Source organism: Odontesthes bonariensis, chromosome 12, assembly GCF_027942865.1.
Source record: "Odontesthes bonariensis isolate fOdoBon6 chromosome 12, fOdoBon6.hap1, whole genome shotgun sequence".
Lineage (NCBI taxonomy): Eukaryota > Metazoa > Chordata > Actinopteri > Atheriniformes > Atherinopsidae > Odontesthes > Odontesthes bonariensis.
In genome coordinates this window covers 472,768-483,899 of record NC_134517.1, presented here as the reverse complement: position 1 = coordinate 483,899, position 11,132 = coordinate 472,768, and the positions used below count along the sequence as shown (strand labels likewise).

At 45.9% G+C, this 11,132-nt stretch overlaps 1 protein-coding gene across 5 annotated transcripts in view; it reads right to left on the bottom strand.

Moving 5' to 3' along the window:
• Positions 1-226: 226 nt before the first annotated feature.
• pde9aa (phosphodiesterase 9aa) overlaps positions 227-11,132 on the bottom strand; it is a 108,128-nt gene continuing 97,222 nt past the window's right edge. For 4 of the 5 annotated variants that reach the window (XM_075478866.1, XM_075478868.1, XM_075478869.1 and 1 more), the window contains 5 exons: positions 9,758-9,862; positions 9,509-9,637; positions 795-890; positions 652-711; positions 227-552 (listed from right to left, as the gene is read on the bottom strand). In XM_075478866.1, the coding sequence (XP_075334981.1) occupies positions 664-711; positions 795-890; positions 9,509-9,637; positions 9,758-9,862 (378 nt within the window). In that variant the 3' untranslated portion in view covers positions 227-552; positions 652-663. The remainder of the gene's footprint in view (positions 553-651; positions 712-794; positions 891-9,508; positions 9,638-9,757; positions 9,863-11,132) is intronic. The other variant, XM_075478867.1, reaches the window with a different exon arrangement.

The window sequence follows — 11,132 nt, the reverse complement described above, 5'->3', positions numbered from 1 at the left end:
GTTATTTTTATTTTTTAAAAAACGAGGTTTTCCAAGATAATTTTTCCATTTTTATTTCTGTTCGACAGCAGTGGGAACAAATGTTTTCTGGGTCATTTTTTAATATTTTTCTTCTTCACTGATAGCTGCTGTTTTTTTGTAATACTGGGACTGCACCTGAGACCAGAGATGAAGCCAAACCTGGTGACATAACGCAGCCTTGTTAAAAAACAGGCAGAGGCAGGAGACTTTGGAAATAATCTTTTTATTTTTCTTAGTAAATACCAGAGGTTTAAAAAATCTGTACATGTGTAAAACAACACATCTGAAATAAACAATGCAAGATATGTGTCTGTGTAATGTTCACCGAAGGAGTCTGAGCTTTACCATTCCCTGAAAATGGCTTTGAATGTTCCCTCTTTAGTCCCTCAGTAGCCTGTAAACTGCTCTCACAGCTGCTGTCTGGGACACAGTCCGTCTCCTAAGGACAGGACATCTACCTGAAGTGGTCCTGTGCCCCACAGCAGACTGACCTGATGGAGGCTTCCACATCACTCTGCTGTTCTGCGCTTCCTGAAACACAAACACTCAGAGTCCATCCATCCAAGTATTCATACAGAGTATAAGATCAGAAACGTGGCTGCACCCTGAAAGCAAATATTTGGCTCCTACCTCATCAAAGCTTTATTTCTGTCTTTCCATGGTTAAATTCTCAGTTTTCTTCTTCTGAACCTGAGGAAAGCGGTTCTTTGTATCAGGATCAACATGTAATGATAAAACACACGAACACACACAGACTTGCTGATATTTCCAACCTTATTCACTGCTTCATCAGTCTGTTTGCGTTCTTCATATTGGTCTCTTGACTCCCGAAGTGGCTGCACCATTGTCTGCTCTATCTGTGGGAAAAGCTTGTTCAAAAACACATACACACAGTGATAATTATTATTTCAAAGCATCGCTTTTAATCTTAAGTGTGATTCATTCCCCCTGTCCTTAACATCCATGGCACACTTCATTTAATAAGAAAAGACCAGCAGAACCAGAACCAAGAAGGGCAGCCATCTGCCAAGCCAGGGATACAAAGAAGAAAGAGAAACAGCAAATTAAAGTAATACTAGGTTTGTGTACTTCTGGTTTATTCTGAAGTACACTGAGGTGTATTTTCCACTTTCCCAGACCTGTAACTGCCCTGGGGTGGCCGGAATAACAGATACCACAGTTCACAGCTTTGGTATCCAGCCCTGCACTAAAATATTTTGCTTTACAGTTGATTTATATTTTTATGGGATATTGATGTCATCTTTGTGGCCTCTTCAACATGACACAAAGTCATGTGGATGGCTGTACATGTGCAGGGTTCACCCAGAGATTTACTGTATTTCTGTGGTGGAACTTCCCTCGGACTGTAGAGAAAACCAAAGAGGAAATCAAATTCTCTAGTTTTACTTTAACTTTTACTTTGACAACAATGATGTCACATGTACATGGAGAGGAAAGAGAGCAGAGGGAGGAGAGGTGCATCATGGGAGCTCCCCCAGCAGTCTAGGCCTATAGCAGCTTAACTATGGGATGTTTCAGGATCACCTGAGCCATCCCTAAGTATAAGCTTTATAAAAAGGAAAGTTTTAAGCCTGGTCTTAAAAGTGGAAAGGGTGTCTGCTTCCCGGACATTTACTGGCAGCTGGTTCCACAGAGAGGGGCCTGATAACTGAAGGCTCTGCCTCCCAAACTGGCAGCTTATTCCACAAGAGAGGGGCCTGATAACTGAAGGCTCTGCCTCCCAAACTGGCAGCTTATTCCACAAGAGAGGGGCCTGATAACTGAAGGCTCTGCCTCCCAAACTGGCAGCTGCTTCCACAGAGAGGGGCCTGATAACTGAAGGCTCTGCCTCCCAAACTGGCAGCTGGTTCCACAGAGAGGGGCCTGATAACTGAAGGCTCTGCCTCCCAAACTGGCAGCTGCTTCCACAGAGAGGGGCCTGATAACTGAAGGCTCTGCCTCCCAAACTGGCAGCTGGTTCCACAGAGAGGGGCCCGATAACTGAAGGCTCTGCCTCCCAAACTGGCAGCTGGTTCCACAGAGAGGGGCCCGATAACTGAAGGCTCTGCCTCCCAAACTGGCAGCTGCTTCCACAGAGAGGGGCCCGATAACTGAAGGCTCTGCCTCCCAAAGTGGCAGCTGGTTCCACAGAGAGGGGCCTGATAACTGAAGGCTCTGCCTCCCAAACTGGCAGCTGGTTCCACAGAGAGGGGCCTGATAACTGAAGGCTCTGCCTCCCAAACTGGCAGCTGGTTCCACAGAGAGGGGCCTGATAACTGAAGGCTCTGCCTCCCAAACTGGCAGCTGCTTCCACAGAGAGGGGCCTGATAACTGAAGGCTCTGCCTCCCAAACTGGCAGCTGGTTCCACAGAGAGGGGCCTGATAACTGAAGGCTCTGCCTCCCAAACTGGCAGATTGTTACACAGAGAGGGGCCTGATAACTGAAGGCTCTGCCTCCCAAAGTGGCAGCTGCTTCCACAGAGAGGGGCCCGATAACTGAAGGCTCTGCCTCCCAAACTGGCAGCTGCTTCCACAGAGAGGGGCCTGATAACTGAAGGCTCTGCTGTGTCTCGGTGTGACTTGTTGAGTTTCTTCTCTTCCTTCCTGCAGCATGTCTGCCTGCTCTATCCTCCACTCATCACCAGTTTGTCAGTTTTCCTCACACTTGTTGTTCATTCATGTCCACGTCTCTTATGGGATTCCCTCAGTACTCCTTTGACCCTGCTCTGGTCTTGGAGGTGTAATAACTCTGCCTCATGGAGAATCTAATGCAACATAAACATGTGTTTAGATGTGCTCCAGATACCATTAGAGAGGAGCTTCAGCCCTTTTTTTGCATTCTTTTGCCTCCACAATTATCCAACAACTTTTTATTGTGTAAACTGGGTTCAATATCTTGCCCAAGGATACTTTGACATGTGGCCCGGGAAGCTGGGAGTGGAACCTTCAACCTTCCAGCAGACGACTGCCCTTCCTGTGAGCTACAGTCGCCTCCTGGGGGATCTCTCTTGTCCTGCGGCCATGTTCTCTCCATGTATCATCTCCTGGCTGGACCGCTCGCCTTTGTCCCTTTTGTTTCTAATTTCTTCCGGTCTGCATTTACTTTTGTCATCTCCGTGAACACAGTCTGGTGACTGCTGCTTATTTTTCCTTATTCACCCTTTCCAGCATGGCCTCAATCAGTCCATCTAAATTTAACAAGCACTCCCTACCTGATGAGAGAAAGTTTTATTTTGGTGTCACGGCCCGAGATTGATGAGCAACCATGTGCAGAACCACAGCTTTTTCCTCGTAAACCTGGAGCAGAAAGGCCACCATCCACATCCCATCCCAGTGGTGTGGTCCAAAGAGTTAATGTGGGAACCAACACAGGATCCAGCCACTCAGTCCACTGCCAGAACCAGAAGAGACCCACCTAAACCTGGTCTGTGTCCGCCTCACTGCAACCCAGAAGACGTTGAGTTCAAGCCACCGCATCCCAGTGGGACAAATGGCCTCTTGGAGCTGATGCTGTCACCACAGAGCTCATGATGTAAAAATCTCATTAGTTTAATTAATTATTTTTTCATAAAGTCAAATATTTCAATTTCTCGTTTAATTCAAGACACACAGCCTGACAGTTGATGTCCTGATTGATCACATTCATATCCTTTTTTGCATTTATGTGTATATATATATATACATACAAATACACTATATTGCCAGAAGCATCGGCTCATCTGCCTTTACATGAACGTCAGTAACATCCCATCCTTAATCCAGAGGGTTTAATGTGACGTCGGCCCACCCTTTGCGGTTATAACAGCTTCAGCTCTTCTGGACAAGCTTTCCACAAGCTTTAGGAGTGTTTATGGGAGTTTCTGACCATTCTTCAAGCTTTAGGAGTGTTTATGGGAGTTTCTGACCATTCTTCAAGGTTTAGGAGTGTTTATGGGAGTTTCTGACCATTCTTCGAGGTTTAGGAGTGTTTATGGGAGTTTCTGACCATTCTTCAAGGTTTAGGAGTGTTTATGGGAGTTTCTGACCATTCTTCGAGGTTTAGGAGTGTTTATGGGAGTTTCTGACCATTCTTCGAGGTTTAGGAGTGTTTATGGGAGTTTCTGACCATTCTTCGAGGTTTAGGAGTGTTTATGGGAGTTTCCGACCATTCTTCAAGGTTTAGGAGTGTTTATGGGAGTTTCTGACCATTCTTCAAGCTTTAGGAGTGTTTATGGGAGTTTCCGACCATTCTTCAAGGTTTAGGAGTGTTTATGGGAGTTTCCGACCATTCTTCAAGGTTTAGGAGTGTTTATGGGAGGTTCTGACCATTCTTCAAGGTTTAGGAGTGTTTATGGGAGTTTCTGACCATTCTTCGAGGTTTAGGAGTGTTTATGTGAGCTTCTGACCATTCTTCCAGCTTTAGGAGTGTTTATGGGAGTTTCTGACCATTCTTCCAGCTTTAGGAGTGTTTATGGGAGTTTCTGACCATTCTTCAAGGTTTAGGACTGTTTATGGGAGTTTCTGACCATTTTTCAAGCTTTAGGAGTGTTTATAGAATAGAATAGAAAAATACTTTATTTATCCCCCAATGGGGGAAATTCAAATTCGTCAAGTAGCTCAACATTTTTTTAAATATTTACAATGATTGAATTAACAACAATAAAAATTCTACTACTAACTAAATAATAATAAATGACTAAATGGCAAAATAAATAAATAAATAAAAATCAATCAATCAATTTGAGAAGAACTCAGCAGTCACTGTTATAAAGCCTTCTGGCTGTGGGAACAAAGGCCCTCCTGAAGCTCTCAGTCCTGCAGCCTCTCACTGCAGCTGCTCCTCTGTCCTGCAGGATGCTGTGGAGAGGATGTTTATTGTTCTCCATCACAGAATCTAACTTCCTCCTCATCCGCTGCTCCACCACAGCACTGAGAGGGTCCAGCCTTCTGCCTACAATAGAACCAGCCTTTTTCACCAGTTAGTCCAGGCGCCTACAGTTTGTGTCTGTAGTGCAACTCCCCCAGCAGACAGCAGCATAGAACAGTGCACTCTCAGTGATAGTGTGATAAAACATACACATCATATCACTGCAGACATTGAAGGACCTGAGCCGTCTCAGGAAGAAGAGACGGCTCTGGCCCCTCCTGTACACTGCGTCTATGTTGGCAGACCACTCCAGTTTATTATCCAGCACCACCCCCAGGTATCTGCAGGTCTGAACAGTCTCTATATCCCCTCCATCAATGCAGACTGACTGGTATGGGGTTTTAGATCTCCTGAAGTCCACCACCAGCTCTTTGGTCTTGGTGGTGTTCAGGAGCAAACCGTTCTTTTTGCTCCAGTCAGTAAAGGCCTCCACAAGGTCCCTGTACTCCTTCTCCTGTCCACCATGCACACATGCCACAACAGCCGTATCATCAGAATACTTCTGAATGTGGCAGGACTCTGAGTTGTACCTGAAGTCTGATGTGTACAGGGTGAAAAGAAAAGGAGCCAAAACAGTGCCCTGCGGAGCCCCAGTACTGCATTCCAGTGTTCCAGAAACACATTTCCCCATCCTGACATACTGTGGTCTGGCAGCCAGATAGTCTATAATCCATGATGTCAGGGAGGGGGCCACACCCATACCGAGCAGCTTGTCTTTCAGTATGGGAGGCCGTATGGTGTTGAAGGCACTGGAGAAGTCAAAGAACATGACTCATATGACACATATGAACCAGGCACATCCAGATAAGCATATGCCCGATGCAGAATGTGCAGAATCGCGTCTTCCACTCCTGTGTTTCTGGTAGGCAAACTGGAGGGGGTCAAGAGCCTCAGCAACCTGCAATCTCATGCGACGAACAAGGAGTCTCTCCAAGGTCTTCATGATATGAGATGTCAGAGCCACCGGTCTGTAGTCATTCAGCTCCACCGGTTGCCCTAATTTGGGCACCGATATGAGACAAGAAGTTTTCCACAGTACTGGGACTTTTTCCATCTGAATGCTCATATTGAAGAGCCTCTGAAGAGGGACTGCTAGTTGACCAGCACAGTCCCTCAGAAGCCTTGGACAGACTCCATCTGGGCCTGAAGCCCTCCCTGGCTTAAGTCTCCTGAGCTCAGCTCCAACCTCCTCTATATTTAGACACAGAGGTTGTAGCGGAGGGATGGCGACAGGAGTGATGTTGCTATCAACCATAGAGATGGGGGTGGGGGTGCAGCTGGACAGAGGGCTAGTGGTGGGAGCAGCCACAGATGTGGAGATGCAGCTGGGCTCTGGATGCCTGGTGGTGGAAGCTGACGCAGAGGTGGAGGTGCAGTTATGGGAGTTTCTGACCATTTTTCAAGCTTTAGGAGTGTTTATGGGAGTTTCTGACCATTTTTCAAGCTTTAGGAGTGTTTATGGGAGTTTCTGACCATTCTTCCAGAAGCTCGTCTGTGAGGTCAGACACTGATGTTGGACAGAAGGCCTGGCTCACAGTCTCTGCTCCGATTCATCCCAAAGGTGTTCTATCGGGTTGAGGTCAGGACTCTGTGCAGGCCAGTCAGGTTCTTCCACACCAAACTGGCTCCTCCATGTCTTTATGGACCTTGCTTTGTGCTCTGGTGCGCAGTCATGTTGGAACAGGAAGGGGCCGTCCCCAAACTGTTTCCACAGAGCTGGGAGCATGAAATAGTCCAAAATCTCTTGGTCTGCTGAAGCATTCAGAGTTCCTTTCACTGGAACTAAGGGGCAAAGCCCAGCTCCTAAAGAACAATCCCACACCATAATCCCCCCTCCACCAAACTTTATACTTGGCACAATGCAGTCAGACAAGTAGCGTTCCCCTGGCAACCGCCAAACCCAGACTCCTCCATCATATTGCCAGATGGAGAAGCCTGATTGGTCCCTCCAGAGAAGGCGTCTCCACTGCTCTACAGTCCAGTGGCGGCGTGCTTTACACCGCTCCATCCGACGCTTTGCATTGCACTTGGCTTGGATGCAGTTGCCATGGAAAACCCATTCCATGAAGCTCTCTGTTCTTGAGCTAATCTGAAGGCCACAGTTGGAGGTCTGTAGAGACTGACTCTGCAGAAAGTTGGCGACCTCTGAGCACTATGAGCCTCAGTATCCTCTGACCCCGCTCTGTCATTTTACCTGGCCCACCACTTCCTGGCTGAGCTGCTGTCGGTCCCAATGGCTTCCACTTTGTTATAACACCACTGACAGCTGACTGTGGAATATTTTACAGAGAGGACATTTCACCACTGGACTTGTTGCACAGGTGGCATCCTATTATGGTACCATGCTGGAGTTCACTGAGCTCCTGAGAGCGAAACATTCTCTCACAGATGTTTGTAGAAGCAGTCTGCATGCCGAGGGGGTTGGATTTATACACCTGTGACCACGGAAGTGACTGGAACACCTGAGTTTAATTATTTGGATGGGTGAGAGAATACTTTGGGCAATATAGTGTATATATTAATATATGTCTGTAATCCGCTACACACCCTCAGGTCTGAAATAGCTCATCCTTTTGCACACAGTCACACCTTCACTGATTTAACCTGTTTCATGCTTTGCATGTTTTAAGTTGTGTCTTCTAAAGCCGTTAGTCCATAAAAGGTTTGATATTACTGTCGCACTCTGTGTTCACACTGCAGTGACTTGACTGATCAAAAAAACTTTCATTAATAAAATTCCCTCTTGTGAATAAGTTATTCCACATGATTAAATATTGAAATAATTCTGAAAGGATTTATACTTTATACTCCCAAACCTTAATTGAAGCTATGCTGCTTCTTCAAAAAAATATTTGTCCTCTTTATTCATTAATTAGTTTCCAAGCTCTGTGGAATATAACTGCTCAACTCTGCTCACGTATGTAGACTCTGTTTAAGAATCTGTTGCCAAGGGGCGGTCGGTGGCGTAGTGGGTTAAGCAGCCGCCCCATGTACAGAGGCTACAGTCCTCGCTGCAGCGGGCCCCGGTTCCAGTCCTGCACCAGACGGCCCTTTGCTGCATGTCTTCCCCCTCTCTCTGCCCCCTGTCTCTCTCCAACTGTCCTATCATTAAAGCCCCAAAAAATATTTAAAAAAAGAATCTGTTGCCAATATTTAGTATATTTATCATCCTGCTCCGTCAGCTTCCTTTAACGACCCTTCTTAACGCTTTGGGAACTGAGGACACTGATTGTTACAGTTTTTCAGAGGAATCTAGGCCATTCCTGCTGAATCCCAGATTCCAGCTGCTCCCTGGTTGTTGTTGTCTGGTTCTCCTCTTCATGATGCTCCAACATGTTCAGCAGGAGACAGATGTGGACAGATGTGGGCTGCAGGCAGGCCGGTGGAGCTCACACACTCTGTGAGGATGAAGATGCTGGAAGTCCTGCAGGAGGTCTGGCGGCGTCCTGCTGAAATAACCACGGAGCTCCCGGGAACAGACGTCACCCTGATGGCAGAACTCCAACTCCAACCCTAACCCTTCACACAGATGAGTGTGTTGCTGCATCAGATTCTATATCTGTTTGTTTCCTAAATATCATGAAGTATTGTAGGGGCTGACCCTGAAACATCCCATAGTTGTGCTGCTTTTGTTTCTCTCTCCTGTCCTCTACACCCCAGCCAGTGGAGGGCAGATGGCCACCCTTCCTGCTGCTTCTTCAGGGTTCTTCCTGTTAGAAAGCAGTTAATTCACTTCACGGTCACCCATTGTCGGACTAAAGAATGAGACTGAAGATTCAATGCAATTCTTTCCTCAGCTACACTACCTTTTATGATTGGCAGTAGAACACAAATAAATCAACTACACCATCATGTGTGAAAATCAACAGATATAAAAGTTCTGTCACAACACAGTGAACACGACGACGCATAGAATGTGTGTTAGATTATGGGATGCAGACATGTAGTGTTACAATGCAAACAATAAAAAGATCATAAAAATGAATCCCAAAGCAGAAACACACTGTTGGTTCTCTGATCAGTGAAATGTATTTCGGTTGGTGGATCCTAAACCTGTGACACATGTCTGACACTGTGTTTCTGACACTATCACCTGGGAATTTCACTATATTTCTCCTGTACTGTTTTGTTAAGACTAAAAAAAGCATAAAACCTCGGTGTTTTCTGTGAATTTCAGTCTCATTCTCATCATTTCTTAAACTAGCCATTTAAAATGACTATTTTGGAGTCTTGCTACACTTGGACACATCGGATGGTCACAGATTGTAAGACCAACAGAAATAAAAGTTCATTTTGTTTTATGAAGTTTGTAGCATCATTAAATAAATAAACTATCATCACTGACAAAGCAGTGCTAACGTTTAAATGAAAGAGAAATAAGACAACCCAACAAATGTGTCAGGTTAAATCACCTTTGTCCTCCTCTTCCTCTCCTCTCCACCTTCTCTTTCTTTTATTTGCTACATACTCAAAGGCCTCATGGTGTAATCATGGCACTGCTGATAGATGATGTGCACAGTCAGAAAACTTTCAGCCTGAAGGAGAAGCTAGCTTACTTTGTACAACCAGAGACATGCTCACCTTCATCACAGTCTCAAACATGGGGATGAGGACCAATGTGATGAATCCAATCTGGGCTGATGGCTTGGTGACCTTTTCTCTGTCCATGAATGGAGCCACAGGAAGCCCCTCAGCCTTCTCCCTGTCACTCTGAGCAGCACAGTCATGTTAAACTCCACAATTCATTTCCAATCGGAGGGAAGAAAATCTTATTCATTGTTCAACTGAAGCAGAACAAGCTACAGCACGAGACTACAGTTCCTGACCCACCTGTGTGAAGTATTCCTCCAGCAGACAGTCCACCCAGGGCTCAGCCACCTCCAGGGGCCGCACCTCGTTGGAGATGTCACAACACTTGATGAGCACCATCTTCAGCTGCACAGAGGCAGTGAACACATGAACAGAGCATGAATGGATGAAAAAATGTGAAGAAAAGGGTTCATTTGTGCACCGTCAAGGGGTGCTGGCTCCTCTGAACCCTCTTACTCTCAAAGGAAAGGAAATAGTTCTGAAAACTGAATCTATGGATTCATGTCCACAGAAACTATTTATGTGTTTCCCATTTTAATAGTAACTCCACCCAGTAACACAGTGTCACATGTCACAAAAACAACAACTGTTGCCTCACATTAACCAGTGAAAAATATCTGGAGATCAGAGGAATTTGATGGTAGAGGTTCACTGCCAGGCTGGACTGTCTGTCCAGTGCATTTCTACCATCTTTACTTTGAGATTTAATTGTTGCCCTCAGTCACTATTTTACATCTACAAACTACTTGGTTATGGTTTCAAACGTTTAATCAACTTAATCCAACCCTGAGTAGGATCTCAGTGACAGTGTGATAAAACATGCGCATCATGTCACTGCAGACATTGAACGACCTGAGCAGTTCTTTTTGGTCCAGTCAGTAAAGGCCTCCACAAGGTCCCTGTACTCCTTCTCCTGTCCACCATGCACACATGCCACAACAGCCGTATCATCAGAATACTTCTGAATGTGGCAGGACTCTGAGTTGTACCTGAAGTCTGATGTGTACAGGGTGAAAAGAAAAGGAGCCAAAACAGTACCCTGCGGAGCCCCAGTACTGCATTCCAGTGTTCCAGAAACACATTTCCCCATCCTGACATACTGTGGTCTGGCAGACAAATAGTCTATAATCCATGATGTCAGGGAGGGGGCCACACCCATACCGAGCAGCTTGTCTTTCAGTATGGGAGGCCGTATGGTGTTGAAGGCACTGAAGAAGTCAAAGAACATGACTCTCACATATGAACCAGGCACATCCAGATAAGCATATGCCCGATGCAACATGTACAGAATCACGTCTTCCACTCCTATGTGTTTCTGGTAGGCAAACTGGAGGGGGTCAAGAGCCTCAGCAACCTGCAATCTCATGCGACGAACAAGAAGTCTCTCCAAGGTCTTCATGATATGAGATGTCAGAGCCACCGGTCTGTAGTCATTCAGCTCCACCGGTTGCCCTAATTTGGGCACCGATATGAGACAAGAAGTTTTCCACAGTACTGGGACTTTTTCCATCTGAATGCTCATATTGAAGAGCCTCTGAAGAGGGACTGCTATAGTTGACCAGCACAGTCCCTCAGAAGCCTTGGACAGACTCCATCTGGGTCTACAGCCTTCCCT